This window comes from Atractosteus spatula, chromosome 3, assembly GCF_055471065.1.
Source record: "Atractosteus spatula isolate fAtrSpa1 chromosome 3, fAtrSpa1.hap1, whole genome shotgun sequence".
NCBI classification, from domain to species: Eukaryota; Metazoa; Chordata; class Actinopteri; order Semionotiformes; family Lepisosteidae; genus Atractosteus; species Atractosteus spatula.
Window position 1 is genome coordinate 53,285,719 of NC_142708.1, and position 24,629 is coordinate 53,310,347.

Consider the following 24,629-nt stretch of genomic DNA (forward strand, 5'->3'; position numbering starts at 1 on the left):
TATTGTAAAAATCAATTGTATTGTTTGTACCTAAGCAGTTATTTTTAACTCAAACAGTAGTTAATGAATTATTTGCTTTATTGGTACTTGAAATTAATAACTGTGAGTTTACTTCCCCTCTAATTAAGCATGAGCATTGTCCTATTTTTATTTTTTAAACATAAGTGCCTAAGTTCTACTTAATTGATCATCTGTCACAAACCCCATTTTAACAGTTCTTGATAAGTTAGACAAGTTTGTGTGTGTGTATTTAAGTGTGTAGCTTCTCTCCACTGTATTTAATCATTTCTAATCTGTCCAAGCTGTTATTAATTTTCTCCAGTGAGGCCATTTTCTCAGATTCCACTGGCACATTATGCCCTATAATTTTCTCCTCAATGTAGTAGTAAATTTGCTGAAAGGTCTTGCTTGTGTGGATTTCACTAATCCTCACTTGCATCACTTGAAATGATGCCAAAAAAATTTTAATTTAGTCAGAGGAGATAACTATTTGTCATTTATTCCTCAAGGAATCTGTAAATCCAGTGTTGAAAAATTGTAAATGTATCAATGTAGACATTGATTTTATGTCATTCCATTGAAGACATCATTGGCAAAATCATAGATATGTTTTAAGAAGCACGGCGATCTGCTACTGTAAGGTGTTGGTAATTTTAATAACCATTAAGATTTTTCTACTTTCTTTAAAGTGCAAGTCAGGGTCAGATTATGGCTTAGTGTAGTATACCAGAGTATTCCATTAAGCTATCCACCCATTCATCCATCCACCCATCCAATTCAGGGTAACAGGGGAGCACCAAAGACACTGATTAACATTAAAAAATTAAGGAATTATCCGGATCACCCAGATGGCATCTTGTACCTCCAGCAACCTTATTTACTGTATCTCTTGCAGTAAATGCCCAGCCATCTACATTGGAGAAACAGAAAGGAGACTCGGAGACCGCTTCTGAGAACATGTTAGGGCTGTGAAGATTAAAGATCTCTCCAAGCCCATTGTTTCTCATTTCACCTCTGATGGCCATGACCACTCTAATGTCTCCGTCTGTGTTCTCAAAGACGGTTTTCCGAACTCATACATCAGAAAGGCTTCAGAAACCCAAATTATCCTGCAGCTAGAATCACACCTTCCCCCTTCTCTTAACGACAGACTACCTTTCTTCTAAATTCTCTCTCTTCATTGTAGGATTCATTTCACACCTCTCTACACCTGTTCTGACTTCACACCTCTTGATTGGCCACTCTTTCTGTCCCTTGCTACCGCCCCTCGCTACTCCTCTCTCCCAGCTTTAGTTCTCCTGATACATTACCTTTGCTTACTTCCCTATCTTTCTCACACCTGAAGAAGGCTCCACGGCTGAAACATTGTGTTTTCTTTCTTCTTTTTTCAGCATGGAATAAACCTATTACTTGTTCCTTTGCAGCCTACGCATACTGACGCAGCTACCCACCTGAACTATTACAAAATTAATATTATTCAGCTGTTTATTAACATCTTCAGCGAATTAGTCATTTGTTAAACCCATAAAATTTAAAAGAAAGAAAAAGGCGTGAAGGAAACATTCTACATTTTCCTATGGAAGTTATTGTAATGATGGCAAGCCTGATTATAGCACGAGGTTCCATATTGCCTGTTATCCAGTGTGGCAGGTTTTCAGAATTGATGTTTGAAAGTCCAAAAGATGTTAAATCTCTGTGGTCCCACCTTCCTGGAAGATGGCAGGATGTGGAGCTGGAGAAGAACTTTATCTTCATAAGAAGCAGACCACCTAGTTGAGAGGGGGCAAATCTTAGTTATTCACTTTCATGATCAGGATGTTTCATATTCCTTTTAACATGAGACCCAATCCACTGATGGAATAAAATAGAAAGCTCAAATTCTTATCACTTTGTGTTTGAAGCATGGCTGCTTAGTCTGATTTACCATAAGAAAGTTGGATGGATGTCTGAAGCTTAGAAAACAAAGTAATACAGCACACCAGAAAATAATTTTGATTGTCATGTTTTTATTAAAAATATCATTTTGGTCATTATACAGCTCAGCTTTTTTCATATGTTGAGGATCTTAATATCTTAGAAGTATTGCATCAGTCTGTGAAAAGCTTTATTTGGTTTCAGTGGATACATAAAATTACATTTTTAAATGCAGAGGAATGACTTAACGTATCATATAAAGTATTCAAACAATCGTGTAAATGATCAGGACTGCCTGTTATCTTAATTATGTCACTCTGTTTTCTCTTTAGACTATTATGAATAGCTTCTATTTTATCTTTTGTTTTAAACAAAGCAGTCCTGTGTAGGGTAGCTTTCTCTCAGGTATTAAAATAAGGAAATCGTAACAACATGGATAGGAATAATTTGATTAAATCAAGGGTGGGATTACTGGCACTAGTTTGTATGTTTAAGTGGTGTTTTTCATTTAAAAAGAAAAGAGGTAATCAGTTTACCACTGTCTAATTATCTGGCTCTTTCTTATCTGAATGTTATTTTCTCCACAGCTGAATTAGCATCTCTAATGGACAAGACTTATGAGAGGAAGTTGCCTGTCAGCTCCTTAACCATAGCACGGGTAAGATGAATGAAAGCTCTGACAATTATTGTCGATAAAATGAGTACTGTATGTGCAGGGCACGATCTATTCACATAATTACCTAATACCTTTAAATGGACCATGCAATTTAACTTATGTTTTAATACTACTAGCTGTTTGATGTTAACATGACTAAACCAATTGGGATGATTGCAGATGAAGCATTTAATCAATGCTTGCTGTGCCTGTTTGAGAGAGAGCACTGAATGTGGTCCATCTTCCCTATTGATACATAAATTCTTCTGCAAAGAGAGTAGTTGAGAAACTTCATTTCTTTTAAGAATGCCCTGTATACTATCCACATTTCGTTCCCATACGGTATGATAGGAATGAGGATTGTATAGTAGACCATTTGGTTTGGTTTGAGTTTTGATGTCACAGTCCTTAAAACACCTGCTGCATTCATTGCTGGCATTAGTTGCAGTGTTTTTCAAGTAATTGTTGGACTGTAAAAATCAGATGTGTGTCTTAAATGTGAGAACTTACACTGGGATTCTGTTCGGTAGATAGCAAAGAAACCTCTGAAATTTCTACAGCTGGATTTTTGTCTTCATTCATGATCTGTACGCTCAGAGTGTGGAGGTACAGTGTTAGTTTCGGTCCACCATGCTTAAATATTCAACTGGAAATCCATCACTATCATTTACCTTGTTTTTTTTTCATCTGTATGGTAGCTTTCATCACCTGTTTAAGTGGTAGTAGAGTTCCAAGCTCTTCTCCAATTGAGTGAGTGGGATGAAATTTACTTTCGTTGACAGTGGATTCTTGATAGAACAAATCTTCAACACCCTCCTTCCACTGGGCATTTTATGCCTCCCTTTCTTTTATCGGGTCTCCCCTTTGATATTTGGGCTATAAACCTTTTTTTACATTGATAAAAAACTGACATTGTTTCCTCTTGTAACATTTAAGTGGTCACAGTGGAATTATTCCATATACACAGACATTGGTGATTTAATGGGGACCTATAAAAACCAATTCCTGGACTAGGATAACACCTCACCTTCTTAGACACGTTTTCAAGACTTTCTGCCTTTCTCGTTGAGATTGTGATTTTAACTTTTTTTTGTACAAAGAACCCATTTTTTGGCTTTCGATTTTGATTTAAAATATTGTATTGAAAACAACTGTTTGTGTAATTATAATGCACCAAGAATGTGTATATTGTATTAACTAGAAGTCTCTAAAACATTGTGTTACTGTAAAAAAAGAATGTTGCCATTTTTCAGGCTTTTGATTTTGACAAATAGCTGAAAATCCTGAAATTGTTTCTGTTTGTGTTGTTATATATCCAGTATTAGTTTAGCATGAGTATTGATGGATATGGTTTACTATGCAGTTTATTCAAGAAGTTTTTAATTTTAAGATGTTCTTTAAATGATTGTAATCATACTGCATAGTTCTAAAATGTGCCTTTTCCTTTGGAGGGTGATTTTCATTTTTACTAAGTAAAAAAGATCATGCTTCAGTTTCCCAGATAAGCACTGTAGAAGAAGAACTCAGGAATAAAACATCCTTAATTGCCCGTACTGCATAAATACACTTAAATCTATCTTTGCTTATAACAGGACTCTTACAGTATATTGTGTTCTAAAAGCAGCACATAAATTACAGTGTGTTTACTATGTGCTTAATGTCTCAAGATTGATTCTGTGGTAACCCAGGGGAATAATTGTTCTATAGTAATAAACCCATAGGATTGTTTTTATTGTATTTGTCTGATTATGTAAATTTTAATATTTTCTGGGAAAACTATAAGATAAAACATTAATGCACGGAATCAGTGAAAACGTACACATTCAGGATGAGTAATTCTAGCAGTTCAGTTCGAACATAGAGATGAGGGTCTAGCAGTAGTAAATAAAAAAAATTAAAAAAATGAATGTTAATGCACATGCCGAAGCATACATTAAGTCTGAATTAACATTCTGCTGACAGAATCTGCTGACTGAGTCTTTCATTTCAGACCAGCACTGTTTTAAGAATGAAATCATAAAGAAGGCTCTCTGTGAACTCTGTGAATCAAATGCAACAGCCATTAGACTATTGCCAACATTATAGAAATGGATGTGAATATTATACCGTACTAAGATATGTGTAGAATTTGTAAAATTGATATGAAAAGCTTTTAATCTATATTTGTTTATATATGTATATTTTATGTATAGATCTTTGTCTATATAAACCTTAATATAGAGATGCAACCAGAATATTTTAACATGTAAACCTTACAAATCTTTATCTGCATAAGACATATTGACATATGTAAAATTAGCTTAAATCCATACCAGGGTGTTTAGGTAGACTGTAATACCTACTTGGCCAGAAATAAGAGTTACAGTTTCATGGGTTATTGTAATTAAAGCCGTGACCAGAATCCCACATATCTGTATCTGTGCATGTCTACATACAAATAACAGCAATTAGTTTAATGGGAATTCAATTTTTTTTTTACATTTAAAACATAACAATGAAGCCATTGATTAAAGCATTGCTATGTCAGCAAAATACATCTGTGAATCTAAGTTATATGATATTCCCCGGTAGACACAATGACAGATCCTTTCCAATGTCTGGATAATGACTTCTAGTGATACTGAAAGCATTTGCTGAGTAGATCCAGTCTTTATAAAGATTAAGTTATTTGCTAATGCACAGAAGTTGATGGGAAAAAAGTAAAGGTGCAGGACTTGGTGGTGGGACCCAAGACACTCAGCTGTGTCCCTAACTGTGTGTCCAGTTAGTCAAATACATGTGAAGAATCCTAGTTGCCTTGTCCTGTCACAGGTATCACAATTTAAGTATTTGATTCTTTTTGAACTTGTTTTAATACTGTAGTTTATTTTTAATCATCCTACTTGTTTATACTGTTATTATAGAGTATATTTATATTTTTTTGACAAAATGTTATTAACTCCTAGTGATGCAGAAAGCAATTGCTGTTGTATATATTTTTTTGTTAACTATGACAAATTCATGAACTTGACAATTTTGTAAGTACAAATGTGAGATTTTGCAGTAGCACAATTTTTACAGCAGCAAGATCTCTGTGGTGAAAAGTAAGTTTTGTCTTTACCAGTGCAGACAAAGCAGGTATTTTTAGCCCAGACTTGAGATAGGACAGACTACATCCTTGCAGCAGACTGTGACAAAATCGGAGTAGCATGTCCGATTAGTAATCGTGAGAGACCGAGCACAGTCAGCCAGGATCCCAGCATCTCCAAAGTGTGCAGGAGGCAGTGATAAAAAATACAGAAAATGGATCTTTCTGCAGGCACTGATGATTATGGGTTTATAGCTTTGAATGTCCAAAAGGAATTGCTGAAATACAAGGCTGGTTTCTTTTTTAGAAAAAGAAAAAATCTGTACCTACAGTATACCTGGCTGAAGAAGCAGCAGAGAAAGTGAGCCAGATGCCTCTCCCAACCCACATTTGCTCACCCCCCCGGTGAGCTCGTCAAAAAGACATTTCATTGCCAGCAACTACTGCTGCATGCTGTATTGCTGTGCATTTAATAAATACACTTTGATTTGATTTGAATTCTTTTGTACAGCTTTGTTGCACAAAGTAATAAAAATGGAGAAATAAAGTTGATTAGATTTCATTCTAAACGTACAGAACACTTTGAGAAGAGAGATATCGTTGGGACAATACAGAATATCGATTAACTGCCATTTTTGGGGGTTTTGGCTTCAGAGGGATAAGTTCATGTAGAAGTAAAAATAATGCCTTGCTCCAGGATACAGCCCACGACCTTGACACTCTCCTCTGATGTGTCAGCCTGATTCGCTGTGCTGGTAGTTGGCGCTGTGCAGCACCGCATGGGCCAGCCATTAGAGACATAATTCATCATGCGGGAGGGAGTGCTGGGAAGGCAGTTCCCAGGCAGCTTTGATGTGTCTGCTTTTCTGCACTCAGGCTGGTTTCCCTGAGCTCATGCCGCCAGACAAATGTGGCTGACCTCCAGCTGTCACTGTCGTCTTGGCCCAGTTGAGTTCTTATGAAAACCCTCCAAACTGCCAGGTGTTGTCTGGCTCGTAGTGCAACGCAGCAAGGCATATTTACTAATCTGGATACCAGGAAAAGCGTCTTCTCCTTTTTTTTCTTGAGGGAAATTAAATTGGATCATTGTGGATTTGTGGTGATAAATAACACACACATTTTAAAATAGTTCTTCCTGTTTTGAATGCACAAAACGTCTGCCTTCATTTGCTCATTTGTTTCTGATCTTGCACAACACTTCGAGAAGAAAAGGGAGCATTGTAATATTTCATAGTCTTAACTATAAAAGTACTTAGTCCCTGTAAGAAAATTGATGGATATAGACTAGTTTCTTTTAGTTTCTAGCTGACTTGATGAATAAATGTTTGACTTTATGGTTGAGTCATGAGGATCACCAGCTAGAATGAAATATTTTCATGCTACAGACCAGCAGATGGTCAGCCCAGGAAGTAGTTTTCTGCCACCTGAATTTTTTTCAGTACCTGCTTCTTAAAATGTATACACTCACAGACAGACATTCACTCAAATGCCATTCCTCACTGCAGGTTGCATTTCAAGTTTTCTTAATACTACATTTCTCTTTTTTTTGTGTCACAGCTCAGCCACCCTGCATATAAACAACAAGTTATATATTCACCTTCAATCTAAAGGCTTTTCTTGCTAGCCAATTGAATAGAAAGAATAGTGTTTGTAGTTTAGAAAATATTTGATATATAATATTCCTTTTTTTAAATCTAGTAACCTATTTCTAAAGGCCTATAACAAGAAAGTTTGATGTGAAGTGCATCAGAAAGCAGGGTGTTGTTAAAAGTAAAACATAAAAATGATTTGTGCAGTAATTTAACTGTAATTTAATTGTACTCTTAATATTATAAATTTGTATCTAATTTGTGGAAAGACTGACAGACTGAAAAGAGTTCTACAGTGATTTTTTTGTTCATATTTATTGCTTTGGTGTGCAATATCCTATATATGTAGTATAGTACTAAGGTATGAAAAAAGTTTTTTGATTTTATTCACAGTGATGTTTCAATTGTTTTTGTCTTTCCAGTTTGTTGACAACATATCCTCAAGAGAAGAGATTGATCAGGCGGAGTATTATCTGTACAAGTAAGTATGGATTGCTGTCTCATTTATTCCTGTATAAAAATGTGAAAATATAAACGCCAGTTCTTGTTTGATTGCCATTAACTTATGGATTCACATCCTGTCCCTTGGCGAGTCAGTATCCTCTTCGTGCCCACACTGTGGATTTTATATTTCCTCAGCTGTTGTGGGATTGTCAGAAAAAACAGCCAGAGTGCGTGGACTGGTTAAAATGAACTTGATAAAATGTCAAAAAGTAAAGAGCAGAGAGAAAGTCCAGACTTCTGCCGGACTAATACAGAGCACCTGAAATTATGTCTAGACTAGTGTCTGACTGAGAGTGAGAGTGGCAGTAGAGGCTTTGTAAAATGATTTGTGAAGGCTCCGTAGGACCCAAGAGTTAATTTTATTTTCAGTCAATATCTGAGGCAGCAGAATCATGTCTAAACCTGGGTGTGACACAAGCATCAGCTACTAAGATTTTTATATGGGCGGAGTGTGGCACTGTGGCTAAGGATCTGCGCCTGTGGCTGGAAGGTTGCCGGTTCAAATCCCGCGGCCGGCAGAGGAATCCTACTCTGTTGGGCCCCTGACAAAGGCCCTTAACCCTAACTGCTCCAGGGGCACCGTATAAATGGCTGACCCTGCGCTCTGACCCCAAGCTTCTCTCTCCCTGTCTGTGTGCCTGTGTGTCTCATAGAGAGCAAGCTGGGGTATGCGAAAAGACAAATTCCCAATGCAAGATAATGAAAGCTAATAAAGTGACCTATAACTACCCTTGCAATAAAACAAATCTGTAAATAAAGATAATGAAATCATACATATATTATCTTGTATTGAAGAACTTCATTAAAAGATGAAAAGTGGATCATTGTAAAAGAGTGAATGCTAGAAGGGAGTGAAGGAAAACAACATTAACACATATTAAAAGTAGAGCAGCAGCTTTAATATGTAACTAATTTAAGTAGGAGAGCATGCAAAAATACCTTAATTTCGCTTCTGCTATTGGTACAGTGTCAAGGGCAGGTCTCAATACTGGTGATATCCTACTTGGGTGACATCTGTCTTGTCTTCTGTATGCCAATAATTTGTATGCCTCCCTCAACATGATGTCATGATGTCAGTTTCTGAAAAAGGAACTGACATTTCTCCTATCTTCTGTAACAGGTTTTCAGTATTTGTATAACATTTCAAGTAGTAAAATAATGTGATTCATGTTAAATTTTAAATAATCATCTTATTAAAAAAAATCTACAAATTGTTATTCATAAGTAATACATAGTTTGATTAATACTTTGATGTAAATGTTAGTGACTGGTGATTTAATTAAAAAAATATCTGCCATAATTATCTCAGTATTTTCAGAGATATGCAAAAACACAAAACATACACCCTAAAAATAATCAAGACTTGATTATTGCTAGTTTTTGTGTGCCTCTTCCTTTCACTGGCTTCCTTATTTTTTTTATGAAAATTCGTAATCTATATTCAAAGAGGACTTCTCTTGCTCTCATAAACAAGATAGAGTACTGTATGTACAGTATACATGGGTCGGGAAGAGGAAAAAACATCATCCAGAAAATAACCTTTAAACATAAAAACATAGGAGAGATTACAAATGAGAGGAGGCCATTTAGTTGCCAAATTGAAGAATGAAAAAATTCATTGTCATGCAGTTGTTTCTTAAAAGAAGCCAGTTTTGACAAGATGGCTGGTTAACTTGATTGATAGTCTTACAACCCTTTGTGGAAAAAAAAATTCCTGTTCTCTTTTTACAGTTTTAAATGCACTTCCTTGTAGTTTCCACTTGTTTTTCCACTGTTGAACCTGAAAAAGTTAATTGAGTTGACTTTACAATTACTGCTTCAAGACTAAATGGATTCTATCCAGTATGAGATCACTTTTTATTAGTATAACTGACGTTTGACTCTTTTAGCATATAGTAATTGTTTACCATCCATAGTAAGATGATGTGAAATCTATGGAAGATTTAGAAGAATTTAAGTATGAGCACATTTTTCCTGTTGGACTGTATTAAATGATATTTGACTCCCAGTTGCCTGTCAAAACTGGAAGTCATCAGTTCCAGTGAAATAGATTATTTAAATTTGTGCCCAGACAGTGTTTTTCTGATACTGAGCATGTACACATAGCATACAGTATGTCTAAAGCTGAAGTGCAATATTTCTTATCTGTAAGTATGCAGACTCACTTACTCACTGGTACCACTGAGCACTTGTTTTTAAAATTATTGGCCATTTCATTTGCATAATGGAATGTTCAAAGTATTAATGGGATTTTTTTAAAGAGGGCTGCTTTCATTCAGTGATAGCTGTTTGTATAAGATATATAATTGCTTACAATGAAAGAGTCCCTTTTAGAATATTAATTAGAATTTTGCTCATTATATCATGGTACTTGAAGTCCTTTCTTCATGATGTCATGAACAATTTCTAAAAGAATGGAAAACGCTTTTCAGTTTTGTCATTTTTGCATTATGTGCAATGCATTAAATATTACTTTTATTTATATATACGCTTTATAGTGCTTCTTTTGACCTTTTAGATGTGTCGATGTTGTAATTTCTGTCACGTCTCTAGCTTATTAATGTAACTGATTAAAAGCAGCTCATATTAAGCAACATTGGAGGTTTAATGCATTAGATTATTTTAAACACAAAGTTTGTACAGCAAATGTCTGTTCTTGTGTATGTGTTGGGTTGGTACTTCATTAATATTGGGTCATCATTTCAGAAAAGGAAAGGAAAATCTACTGTTAGATTAATAGCCAGAAAGTTTTTTGGCTTCTTTTTTTCCCCATTATTTGGAGTAAACGTTTTCTCCCTTTTCAACACGTATGTTGGTAAAAGAGCATACGCGCACTGTATGAGAATAGTGGGTCAAATAGATCAGACAGGTGAAGCTGGTGAGGGCTGAGCTCAGTAGCATTTCTTTCCAGGGCCACTCATCAGGTTGCCTGTTCCGTAATGGTTTCTATGGTGTAATGAGGCAAATCAGCCACTGTTAATTTACCATGGCCAAGCCATTGGGAGAGTGAATGCCAATCTTGTGATTTCCATGGTTCTTCAGCCAAGACCATTTACTTGGCACACACTCAAAACAACTCAGTGTTCAAGTCGCAAAGCATGTCTAACGTATGTTTTGGAGTGGTTTCGCATGGTGTGCCAGTGTGAGACCCTCAGATGGTCTTCAGTTCTGAATACTATATTCATGGAAGACAGTGTGCTTAGCATAAATTGCACTTCGAAAGCCAGATACCACTCTTTTGTCTCTGTTTTGTACCAGTTAGCTTTTAGGTTAGGTTACAAGTACAATTATTTATAACCAGAGTTAAAAGACTATTACACTACTGTCTCCCTTTGTTTGAAATGTCTTAATTGAGCTGTGAAGAATAAAATGATTTTTGATTATTTTTTATTATAAATAGGTATGTGCAGTGTGATCTCCCAGCATGTTGGTGAAGATAATTGTTAATTTTGCACTGCATGAAATGGAGACTCTGGGTAATGAGTCATTTGAATTAATTAAAGCATGTCATTTACAAGGTCTAATGTCATTAAGCCTTGCTTTAAACAAGTGCTTTTATTTTTTAGTTTAGTTACAATTTCACAGGTTTGAATAGCACAACTGAGTGTTTGACAGGCATTGCAGTAACATGCTATTTCCTATATAGACAATAAATTAGGTCTCATTTCAGAATAATACAGTGAATAAGAGATGTGAGTTAGGATGTGTTGTTCGTTTCCTAAAGCATGAAACAGCATTTACACGTCTGATGGGTAATATTACACAATCAGAAAAGTTGGAAATAAAGTTTAACAACTTTAACAGTTGCAAATCATGGCTGTAAATCTGAGTGAGAAACCCATATCGAGCACATCACCAGACTCCTGGGGAAATCTTATTCCTGCGTTGCCGTAGCAACAGCAGCTCACCCCATCGCTTTGTGCTCTGCTCTCAACCTATCGGAGGCCAAGTTAAAAACGCTGGATTATTAATGACATCTGGGGGGTGCAGAATGACGCCACGGCCTTCGTTTTTCAAAAAGTGATTATACAGAAACTACCATTATCTTCATCACTTAAACCAATTAAAACAAGTAAATAAAAACACCAGGATCAAAAGTGAAAGCATTATTTTGCATTATCATTGATTTTGTACCTTTGTGATCAACTGACAATTTCCCAGTTAATTGAAGCTCTGCACAGAGTGCTACCTTTTATTCCTGTTATATAGACTGATTTTTCTTCCTATAGTTTGGTGTATGATTCTGTGTATTTTTTTTTAGATCTCTTGATCTCAATATGGAACTTCTTTGTGTCTCAAGATAATTAACTGTCTTTAACTCGCACATTAATAAGCAGTGTTATGAGTTAAAAAAGCTTTAGCTTAAATGTGTCCTTCTCTTGCTATGGATTGCTTGTTTATTCTTTGCAAATTAATCTACATTGTAAGTTATCATTAAAATAAGAGTTCCTTCTGGAAAATTACATGCACATGCTTTATTATGGCCTTTTTCCTAAATATACAGTACTGTATGCCTTCCACTGTATTTGTGCATTATAATTATACTGATCTTTATTATATAGCACAACATAAAAAGGGTAGTTAAATTTTAAATTATATTACAATAATATGGCGAGTATTGTAATAAAAATATTAATATAATATTGTAATATAAGTAAAATGTATGTAATATAAAAATATATATTATCTCTTCTGACATACAGGTTGTCTTGCAAGTAGATTGATTCTACTAACTTGTAGTTGATTCTGCCATGAATCACTGTGGACTGTATTAAATCAGGAGGAAGCAGCATGAATACAACACATAAACATAACTACAAATTGTGAAAAGAATGTGTGGTACAGTGCACTTGAGTATCTAGTTATCTAGATGTCTCAGGAAAGGAGGTATTGTGAGAGTTGTGATCTTTAAATTGTGCTTTGATGTTTAAACCAGGAGTTCCTAAACCTGCTCTTAAACAGACCTCAGTGGCCAGTGATTTTTAACAGTTGAGATCTGAGCCTTTCATTGTACTGATTGTACTTGTTAATTGCTTTCAGTTTATAAATCTTTAGGTATTTCGGTACATTCATAAATGTTACTTGGTGACCTAAAATCTTTAACTGTTTAGAATGAAAAATAAATAAGGCTTAATTAAGCAAACAGTTTAGTTTGTGAGGCTTAATTTGAATTGGAAATATCTGGAACACAAGCTGGAAGACCCTGTGGTCCCCAGTACTAGGTTGGGGAGACCTGATTTATGATGTAGTTGTATATTATTTTCAGTGCTATTCAAGAAGCCCTGATGCATACTCTAGTAAGATGTGAAAGCAGAAGACCCTCGTTGTTAATACTTCTGAAGGCTTACACTGGGTTGTTTATAGTGTGGGGAATTCATATATCTTTTTTTCAAAGGTTTGTAATTTGCTCCAAAGAGTAACATTTTATCTAATAAAATAAAAACTTAACAAATCTGAGGGGAAGCCCAAGTGGACATCAATGATTTCAGTTAATTGGCAAATGAATACATGCTAAATTCTGTTGCAAAGGTAGAAGGCTGAAGCCATCAATTGCCAATTCTTGTAGTCATTACTCAGGTGCTTTAAATGCAGGATTTAACAGGAATTTGCTGGTCTAATATCATTTTGTCTAATATTAATGGGATTCACACATTGGTTTTTTTTTCCCCTAATGCAATTAGGTTTCGTCATAGTCCAAATTGCTGGTACCTCAGAGAATGGACCACGCACAGCTGGGTTAGACAATGTCTGAAGTATGAGGCCCGTGACAAGGCACTACACACCCTGAAGAATAAGGTATTGTACAGTTTCTAGGAACAAAATCAAAGTCCTACACATTGTAGAATGCAGATAGGTCTTTTTAGACCATACATTGTGACTGTTGGTGGTGTTCTGTCTGAATTTAAATCACTAGTTTTGTCAGCTTTTATTTGTAAATATTCATAAGATACTTTAAAGCTTAATTTGTCTTAGGGGCAGAAGTGCTTATTATTCTGATTACCAGGACCAGAACTAGGGTATGCCCTCCTCTGGGCCCAGTTACAGTGTTACATTTGAAGAACTCTTTCAATGAGTGACAGGGATTCATTTTGTTTTCTTTAATACTTGAGGAATGCTGAGGTCTGGATGCCATGAAATGGTTAAACCATCTCATTCCAGCCCCTCAGAGAGACATGCACTTCATAGTCCTCAGCAATTTGCACAAACTGGTGTTCATTCCCTCCAATCCCTTGTTAAATTCCTGCAGGTACAGCAGTCTGTGCTTGAGGATTGTCTGGAATCCTTTTCATTTTGATATGAAATGTTTATGTTGTGACATAAATAGTATAAAGGTGTCTTTCGTGTCCTATTTTAGAAGTACTTTTCCCTGTATACCATATTAAACTGTATTAAACCATATTATACAATGCCATATTAAACTGTCACCTATGAAGCTTTATCTTCTTCATCCTTTTTTTTGGAAGGATATGGTCATTAATATACTTTATATATATTAATATAAAAGAAACATATGGCTAAGTAGCTGTCACTTAATAAAAGCAATTAGAAAACTTTCTTTTCTGTAGCAGGTGCCCTGACATTTTATTGAACAGACTCAATATTGGCTGGGTGAATTCATTATGCAGATTAACATTTGTCACCAACAGGGCTGATCAACAGGGGATGTACTGTAAAAGTCACAGTCATATAGCATGTGTTGCCACTGCTGGAAACAATAACAAACTGTACACCTGTGATGCATGCTTTGCACCAGGTTGCAGATGCTGTTTTATGGGATTGTGTCCTATTGCTCTCATAGAGTCTGAACTAGAATGTGTCGTTCCAGTGGTCTCTGAGCCCTTCGATTTCACATGTCATCCTGGTTCATTCAATTAATATTCAGTGGGTATCAGGTCTGGGGAGCAGAGCATCCATGAGATAATTGTCACATTCTCATCTTGCATCTAGTCTTTGTTACACGTGCTGCAAGAGGATGTGTGCTGTCCTGCTGCAGTGTTGTCAATAACGTGGTGAGCCTCCAGGAAGGACAGCAAATAAGGTCTAATGACTTGATTAAATGTGGCGCCATGCAGTCGGGGTTGTCTGTCTTTGGCACAGCAGGATTTATGCTTCCTCTAAACAGTCTAAACATCTCTTAGTCTCTTTTCCGGAATAGCTGACCAAAAGCAGTCACACACTCATCTCATGCCTCTCAGTGGCAGATTTGGGGGTATGAATCCTCTCTTCTAATATCCTCTTTGCCCTGTTTGCACTTCTACAGGCAGAACTCTCTCATCCCTCCCAGTTTGTCTGGGATTGTGTTCCCTGTAGGAATCTTCACTTTGTGGTCCCTACCCCTAGGTTCTCCGTTTTCTCTATGTGATTTTCTCATGCGTCTTCCTCTCACTCATCTCATTGTATTGCGGAGAAAGCAGAACTGCCCTCAGCCCTCAGCCCTCAGCCCAGAGTCGTGGGCAAGGGAAACATCTCTGTCATTCCTCTGTCCTGCCTCTGGGTCGCTGTAAGTGCAGAACTTCCTCTCCTCTTCCTGTGTGTTCTCAAGCTGACTCTCAGATATTCATTGCTCCCCATGGCTGTGAGCCTGTCATGACCACTGCCCTCCGGGAGAACAACCACAAGATTTTCTCTCACTCCACAGATGTCCTGCCAAGGCTTCCCCTGTCTTTCTTGGTTGGTAGAAATGACCGGAGCCTGTCTGGTTTTCTCAGTCCGAACCTGTCTGAATGCACTCTTTCTTGGTCCCCCATCAATGCACTGACTGACAGAGTCCTAATCTAACACTTCTTCTCATTTGGCCACAAATTCTTCACTGTGGAATAGAACCAGCCTGGAGACTGAGATGGTTTCCTGCTTTTCTTGCATCACTGATTTGGGTGCAGTTGGCGTTATGAAAGATTACAACAGAAATGACTGTTTTCCTGGAGATAGTGGTCCTTCTATGATTGAGTCTGGGCACAGACCGCAACTCTTTCTTAAACTCACCTAAGAAAGGTAAAGGTGACTGAAATTTCCATGTGAGGCATTTCACTTAAAAGTTTCATGTGAAAATCAATGGGACAGTATTTACACATCCTGACTTTCGGAAGGCTGCTTATACTGTGATTGTGCCATCTCTTGCTGATGCCTTGACACACCATTTTACTCTGCTGTATAGCTGGATTTATCTCATACAAGTTTTAATGAAGTAAACAGATGATGCTCATAACATTAACTACCATCTCAAGCAACATATTGTTGCACTTTAACCAGAGGTGTTGTTTAAATTATGTGCTTCATCCTTTACATTCCATCATGTTCTCCATATTAATTGCCAAAATAATTTGTATCAACATGTGGAAGTTAATTAATAAGCAAACTGTGAAGTTTTTTTATTTTCTTAACATGCTTTCCTGTGTCCTTTTGTCTCTGCTCCTCCTTTGAAAGTAACCCTGTGTATCCTGTATGTCCTGGGAAAATGTTTTATTAATTATTTTGTTCTTCTTTCTCTTTGAATTCTTTTCATTTCATGACTAAAATGGAAACAAATACTTTATATGCTTCTTACTGCTGTTCCAGATACCCCTACCCTAACATATTAAACTAAAGAGACATGAGTACTTTTTTGAAAATTTAGTTAAAAATGTCTCAAATAATATTTAACTAAACTTAATAATTTCCTGTTAATTGCTGGCTTGATGCTTGACAGTGTTTTTTTTCTTTTCTGCAATTTTATTTAAGGTGCAATATGGAATATTTCCAGATGACTTCACATTTAATTTGCTGATGGATTCCTTTTTAAAGGATAAAGATTATGAAGGTAACACTCATGGGAGATACAAGTGTTGTTAATGATTTACACTTACAAAGTCTCCTGGGGGAAATGCTTTGTGATCCTTTATGTTAATATTTCATTTTTCTGTCATTGGCTCTGCCATACAGTATATGTGTTATCTAGTGATTAAACGAGGTGGGAAGTTAGAAACCTGCTTGTGTGCAACCGAATTTAATACAACATTGAAAGATGTGGTGAATAAAATAAATGATCTCTTACTAGAGCTAATTTTAAACTTTAAAATAAAATAATATTAAACAATTAATAGGATTGCTAACTATTATTTGCTGTATCCCATCTACAAAACTTACAACCACACACTAGGCAGAAGAAGAAGTAGTCAGATTTCTCAGACACCCCAACCTTTGAGTCATTCATCTTTTAACACTGTCTCAGGTTGCGCAGCCCTGTGAAAAAGAAACAGCACCTCCTGCTGGACGAGAGGCATATCGCTCATAGCTCGTGTTGCACTAACAAGAGCATTGGGGTGGTCTGAATGGCTACCCCATACCGTAATAAAGAGCTTTCTAGCATGGCATTCCTTAACAGGGGACTGTGTCAATGTGCTATGCGCATTTGGCCTGTTTACATATTACCATTTCAGACAGAGGTATGATGGCTCCGTACCTCCTATTTCCAATAAGTGAGGTTCATGTTGGTCTGCAATGCTGTTGGTTTATAGTTGGGAGAAAAAAAAAAGATATTTCATTCGTCAGGTGCTTTCTCTGTGGTGGTGGAAGTGATGTTGCAAGAGGCCTTTGATCTGCCATCGACTCAGATTTTGTCACTACACGCTCTGACCAAGTATTTAGAAACCAAGCCTGAATTCAAGGTAATTAAGATTCTGATTATGTGGCTGTCTCTAGTAAATGGTTAAATTATATTTAACATCTATTTTAAGATAATTATGTTAATGAATATGTATTTAAGAATCTTTTTAATTCTGTTTCAAAGGTATTGTGATTACAGATTTGTGAAAAGTATAAAGACACAACATCATATTTGTGTTACTACAAATAGCAAATCATTCTTATGTTAAGTGTGAAGCTGCACACAATGACTGCTTGTGTGATAAGTGATAAAGCATGTGATAGCATATCTCAGTTTACATTTCTAACTACCTTCTTGTAAGAGCTGATAGTCTTGTAATATTTTTATTATTTTATAATAATTTATTTTAATGGGGTCAGGGAAAAACATAAAGGCAACAGGACTCTAGCTTGCAATTTAGGAATGCTTGAATCCTGTATTGAAGAGAGAGTACATTGTGAAGTTTATGGCAACAAATCATATATATTTAGAACACTTGAACTTATTATTCATGGAAAAATGATAAGGCTTTGTGTAAAAATGATGGAATTTTTACTCGATACAAACTTCACCAGGCTCCATAGTAATGGTTTGAGAAGATTAGTTTTCTCCAATTTTATGAGTGTGATGTTATCATATAGTTTTATTTTTTCCAAGGCACTGATGCCTTTATTGGTACCGGTATTGAAAGCATTATGTCCTGTCTTGGAAAACATTTTATTTTCCTTCAACTCCATGCTTGCATGTTTTCAACTGACAATTTTTTTAAGCAGCTTTAAAAAGCTGAAAAAAGAATTAGATGACCTCCCTTTGTTATCATCACTGTTCCACTGCTGGGTTACACTTTTGTTTGATGCTTTTTATCAGCTTTGTTTAGCTAGTCTGATTAATCATGAACATGGCTGATTTCCAACTCGCACTTTTTTGTCTTTTTTGTTTTTAAATCCCTCCAGTGGGAACAGGAGAGAAACCTCGGGGCCGCGTTTCTAATTGCAGCTATGAAACAAGAGAACACCGTCGGCTTCAGTTCCCAACTGCTTGGCTACTCTCTTCTCGGTGCCTTGTTGAGCCTTTCTCTTTGATTCTCTTGTGTTTGATAAGGGCACAAAATAATGAACACTTTCATGTTGTAAAATAACCTAATACCCTTTCAACTGTCAGGTTTAGAAGCTGTTTTGAAATGCTATTTTTATGATACAAAAAAATATTTATTTGATTTTTTTATTAAAATTTATTAAAATAATTCATGTTCGTAACTATAAAGTATCTGTATCTCAGATACATGTGTGTGTCCCTATGCATGTCCTGTTACCCTATTATGCAATCCTACCACAAGCATCTTAGAAACATTAGTTGAGAGCATTTAATAAGACAACGATTTGTCTAAAAAAGTTCACAATAGCGCAGTTCCCACATGCTTGTTCTTGTTTAGATTATTTATTGTGTGAGACATTGTTAATACTGTTCATTAAGTAGCATGTGTTCAGATGTGTTATATAGTACTCCAGCTTAGCAAATTTATTTTGGAAAGACCTTTGGCCAGTTTGTTATGCTTGGCTCCTAAAGTGCACCTAGCTGGTTTTCTGCCTTAATGTATGATATTATACTAATTTGAAAGGAAGCGGTATGTGTACAGACTGTTTCTGCTGCCTTGTCTTCAGGTAAAGTGGAACTATGCAAAGGAATCCATGCCGTCTTCCATCAGATGCCACTGATGTGGACGTCTGGCTATCTCAGCAGGGCCTTGGAAGTGATGGAGAAAGTGTCTTCGTCACATGGCGATATCGGACTGTCAAAAGAAGCAGTGAGTGTGAAATACTTTGTGACTTCTTTTTTCTGTGTTCTGTAACACTGAGTTCATCAAACTGAACTTCTGGGAATTTAAAATGTTTTTGATTCGTCAATCCATTTTCCAAGCTTCTTCCAATTCAGGGTCGCGGGAGAACCAGAGTCTAACCCTGGCAAGAAACACCAGTCCATTTCAGGGCAGGCAGACACACAGCACGCACACACTCGCACCAGAGCAGAAGCCAATTAAACTACAAGTGTCTTTTTGGAATGTGGAGGGAAACCAGAGCACCTGAAGGAAACCCATGTGAACATGGGTAGAACGTGCAGACACCACACAGATAGCTCCACAATAATTGAACTAAGGGCCCGAGAGCTGTGAGGCATCAACACTAACCACTGCAACACTGTGCCACTCTGTATTTTGGATCCTTTGTTCAAAATAGGACTTAGGCCATGGATGTTAAAGTTAAAATAGACATTATAGTATGTAATGGTGTTTAACCATGCCTTATGGCTTTGACAAGCATAAGCCTTTAGCTGTACGTTTTTCTGCTGACGTGCAGAAGTGAATTGAGTACCAGAGTTTTCACAAGATTGTAGGTTGTAAAGCTAAGAAATTGAGCTTTTCTTCCTCTCTTGTGGTCTTTTAAGGACAGCTGTTTATTTTAAATTAAACTATTATATGTTGACTGAAGAGAGTATTTATCACAAACATCAATGTTTGGGGTAACAAAAAGCCCTTTAAATATGAAATGTGAAATGGGTTCTAGGAGATGCAGACATCCAGAGTGCTCTATTAGTCCTACACCCTGGAGATAACTGTTTGAATTCAGGACATATCACCCACCTCTAGGACCTCTTAATATTCAATTTAATTAACTACTTAATGTTTAATTGCTGAGGCAATGGGCTCTGTATTCTGTTTGAGAGGACTATGTTAATTCAGGTTAAATGTAATTTGATTCCAAATCTGTCACACAATTAAAATATTGGCAATTGTGAGCAAATGGGAGGCAGAAATAAATGAAGACTGAAGAATAGACTGTATAGAAGGCAGGATGTCTTGATGGAAGGGAGATATATTTTGACAGATGGGTATGCATACACTGATGACTTTCAGTAAGATATTTGTCATTACAGACTTGGTTCTATTATGATACCAGTATGGAACACTAAACCAGGAAAATGCCTCCAGTATAAAGAATGTTTCATGTGTATCTATTCATTAATAAGTGTACTTGTTAAATTTTGTGTGCAGCAACAGTTGAGAAATAAGGATATATTTTGTTATGTTTTAAGCTTTAAGCCCAGTCATGGTAAATAAAATAAAATAGGGTAACTAGCTTTGACTAAAGTATTACAACTATAAAATGTAATTAATCACAGCAGTACAAAGGGTCATTAAAACAATTTTCTTATTGTTGTTTTCTCTTCTGTACTCTTGCTCCTTTCATCTGGCCAAAAGATGTACTTAATACTGCTTTCCTAATTGTTTTAAGTTTATCAGGACTGCCTTACAGAACATCTTTAAGAAATTATTTGAAATATGAACAGTGAAATATGAACAGTGCTTTAGATTGTTGCATATTAGCCTTTTCAGTCATGGGTTGCTTTTCTTTGCAAATGAGTAGAAATAAAAATGTAATTTAATTGTGTTGTTCTTCCTAACTTATTTATGAATCCCTATTCTAGGGTGGGGTGTTTGAAAGAAACAGAAACAAAACATAATTATACAAAATGTAGTGTGAAATTGATGTCAGAATATAACTCTGGCTAAATAAGCATTTTCTGGGCAGGCTATGATTACAGTGTATAGCCAATCAGCTAGAAGTTTTCTTCTGTTGGGTTTTTTGTTCTTTGCCAGGTATCATATAGGCATCCAGAATTATCTCTGAAACACCATGAATGAGAGAGGGAAACTAACAGGGTCCTGACTGGCCTCCGTTTTCCCGAGAGCACTGGCCTTGCACGTCAGAGATCACCATTGATTCAATTTGACTTCAGCATAATCTGCGGATTACATTAATGTGATTTAAAGTAAATGCGGAGAAGTTGTGAGACCACTTCAGGCGTCCTCCCACACAGGATCTGAGGGCAGCAATAGTGTTATTTCAGTAAGGAAAGCGAGACTGTGGGGGATCAAATTCTGCTTATTCTACTTTGTCACCACCTTAATTAAGAAGAAAATAACTTTTCATCTTATTAAACCATACTTAAAAAATTCCCTGGGAGTGCCGTAATTCTGCCTTTGCAATTAATAGAGAGATTTGTAGCATTGCTGTGATGATTTCAGTTTTGAAGGATAAAAGTTCAACTTATTACAAGGAACTTTGTCCTTTAAAAATAACTGTTTAGTCTGTGCTGTTCTATGAATGTATTTACTGCACTGATGGATGTGGCAGAGGTGCGATCATTCAGATAAGGCACCACAAATATGACAGGCAAGCTGTTTTTTCTTTCTGCCCTGAACACAGTCATACCTTCTGGTAGTTAACCTTGACCAGTCAGCTGCTGATGTCATAACGCCTTATTGCACTTTTAACATTCTTGTACCTAGAGCTGTTGTTTAATGTCTTTAAAATTTCACAGATGAAGACATTTCAGTTATGTTTCTGAGGTTACTACGTAGTCATTTACTCACAAAATCTTCCAGTGAAATTGACTCTGAATTGTGATATGCTAAATAAAGATTTCCTTATTGAGAACATTTACCCATAGATACATGTGAGCAGCTTTTTCTTCAGAAACAAAAATAAATTCTGTTCTGCTCAAGATGAATTTAAAATGCCTTAAAACTTTCATAAAAATGAATATGCCTGATAGAAATCCAAAGTCCATACCGTTTTTAAGTCCACAACATGTTCCATCAATGTGTTTGATATAAACCTTCGCAGGGTTTTCTGACACTTAAGAATCTGTATGGCTCTTACTGATAAATATGTAAAACTACACATCTAAGGTTCTGTGTATTTGGTTGAAAAGCTATGGTTTTGAGGCAGTTACTCCTGCTGTGAATGACTGTCAGTTTTATCTACAGTTTTAAATGTTTCATTTTTGCTCGCTAGAAAACAAGGCTTCTAAAGGCATGTGAATAATTTATAAACACTTTATTTAAATTAGCATTTAAAAACGGCAAATATTCTTTCAAGCAGTGAGTACAGGCCAAAGATAACTTGTGAATAAAGAAAAAATAATACTGGACGATTAACCTGCTGTGGAAAATTCTTCATCAGAAGTGCAGGAGACAGACTTGTGCAGAGTCAGTTTTTATTGAGCTAAATAAGTACAGCAACGCTTTGAGTGTTAGTCCCGTTCTTTGAAATTCCTAGTCTTGTTCTTAACACCTTGTAGAAGGAAATTAGTTGCTGCAGCAGCAAGGCAGTGGCTTGGGCAGTTTTACAGGCATGGTGCTGTACACATTGTGTGAGGTCTGGTTTTTCGCAAAGTAAGATGGTCTGAATCAGCAGATTAGATTACACTCATTGGAATCCTTAAAATAACTTGAAACTACTTTTATGTGAGGTAGAGAACCTTAAAATCCATTCTAAATTTAATGTGCAGATTACAGAGGGCGTGAATTATGTGCTGAAGCAGAGTAACTTTTAGTTTGCTAAACTAGATATATTGAAGCCTGTTTGAGAAGATGTCTCAGTAAGACATGTATCAATATTTCAACATCATATAAACAGAACAGGGATTAGGTATTCCTAATATGTGCTTTAGATGAAAACCCAGGGTCAAATGGAACATTAAACTTTCAAATTTTAATCACGGGTTTGGTTTCAGCACTTTCAACAACCACTGAAATCGCAAACTCTGTGAAGCTGATGTTGGAAACCTATGGGCATAACCTAAGCCTTGTCATATATTTTAAAGTTAGACGGACAGATGTAAAGTTCAGAAACCCCAGCGGTCTGTGATTTTAGTCTGCGAGTAAATCAGAGTGAAAAAGACTCGAAGTTTTAGTTTTTTCTTTGTTTTCAGAGAAGCCTATAATCATTTGCACACAGTATGTAGTGAATTTTATCAGAAAAATATAATTATGGAAATGAGAATTATCTTGTAATGTAGCTTCAGCTGTTCTGTGTCCAGGTGTCATATTCCAGGACATTTATGATGGAGAAATAGTAAGCCATTGAGATTCCTCACATATTCCATACTTTTCCTACCGTATTTAATATTGGCTTTAGTTATTAAATTATTTGGTTGCTTATACAAAACAACTGACACGTGGACTGATTTATACAGCCTGGTATTTTAATGGAGCAGTTTGAGTGAAGCACCTTACTCAAGAGTACAACGTCTGTGCTCCACTCAGGTGTTTAACAAACATCCTCATAGTTACGAGTCCACAGCCCTGACACCTCCTAGCTGCTGCTCGCTGCAGCCTTGAATTGGCTGCGTGGTCCATGTGTGGTGCAGTTTTATAAATAAATGTTAGTACCATGATTGTACTTACTTAATGACAATGTTTCATACAGGTATGAAACAAAATCAGGCTTATTCTTCTTTTAAATGGCTGTGTCTTACATTGCATTTAACTACTACTTTTTGATTCCACACCACCACTTCCTAATTCTCTCGTGCAAACTGTTCTGCACATTTCGTCTAGTCTCCAAGACCTGTAAATCTAAAATCGTTTCCCTCCTTGAAAACGCATGCAAGTAAAAAATGACAAAGTGCTTCTCCACTGGATCTTGAAAGATCCAGGTTTGCTGACCAAGCTCTACCGGAAATAGGTTAAGAAAATCCTATATATTTCATTCTGATTTTTTACTCCAAAGCTTAAAATTTACTGCATTCGGCTTTTATTTTAATTCAGAAATTTAAAATGTAAGATTTTTACAGTGATGTTTTTAAATCATACTTTTATGTATTAACTTTTGTTAATGCTCATTTTGTTCTGTTCACCAGGCTATTTATTGAAGAATGCTGTTTTACCTTATTGTCAATACAGAGACGCTCAAGTACCTTTTGTATAATTTGTTTCATGTAATGTTTTTTTTTGCTTTAATCTACCAGATTGAATTTCTGGAGGTGATACTGCTGGACTGCTCCTCAGTTGTACAGGCTACCACAACTGAAGGCACAGATGACTCTCAGGAAACCAAGACCAAAGCAGCAGATCTTGATGATGAGGACCTATTAGAGAGGGAAAAGCTAGCTGAATACACAAACACATTCAAAGTAGGTTGAGCGAGTGATCCAGTGGTATTCTATGGTATTTTAAAGACATTTTCTGATCAATGAGAAAAGACATCTCATGAATGACATCTAATACTAAGGAATTTAACACTTAAATTTGATTACATTAGCAGAATCCGAATAAAAATATTCAGTGATGTCCCAGAGGCTTTTCTCAACACATTCTAATTGCAAAATCAGTGTGGACACCTTAAAATATAGTACAAAGTAATTAAGGGCTGAAACACAGTGTTACCCAAGTACCCCTTGTGGACGATACACTGAAAGTTTTTCATGCTGTTT

General features: G+C 36.2%; 1 protein-coding gene across 1 annotated transcript in view; it reads left to right on the forward strand.

Annotated features, from left to right (window-relative positions):
* Nucleotides 1–24,629, forward strand: part of mrps27 (mitochondrial ribosomal protein S27) — a 32,949-nt gene that overhangs the window by 5,834 nt on the left and 2,486 nt on the right. Inside the window, exons 3-10 of the mRNA XM_088910120.1 lie at nt 2,502–2,572; nt 7,648–7,706; nt 13,411–13,525; nt 16,448–16,526; nt 17,258–17,373; nt 18,305–18,407; nt 19,013–19,155; nt 24,165–24,329. Coding sequence (XP_088766246.1) covers nt 2,502–2,572; nt 7,648–7,706; nt 13,411–13,525; nt 16,448–16,526; nt 17,258–17,373; nt 18,305–18,407; nt 19,013–19,155; nt 24,165–24,329 — 851 coding nt within the window. The remainder of the gene's footprint in view (nt 1–2,501; nt 2,573–7,647; nt 7,707–13,410; nt 13,526–16,447; nt 16,527–17,257; nt 17,374–18,304; nt 18,408–19,012; nt 19,156–24,164; nt 24,330–24,629) is intronic.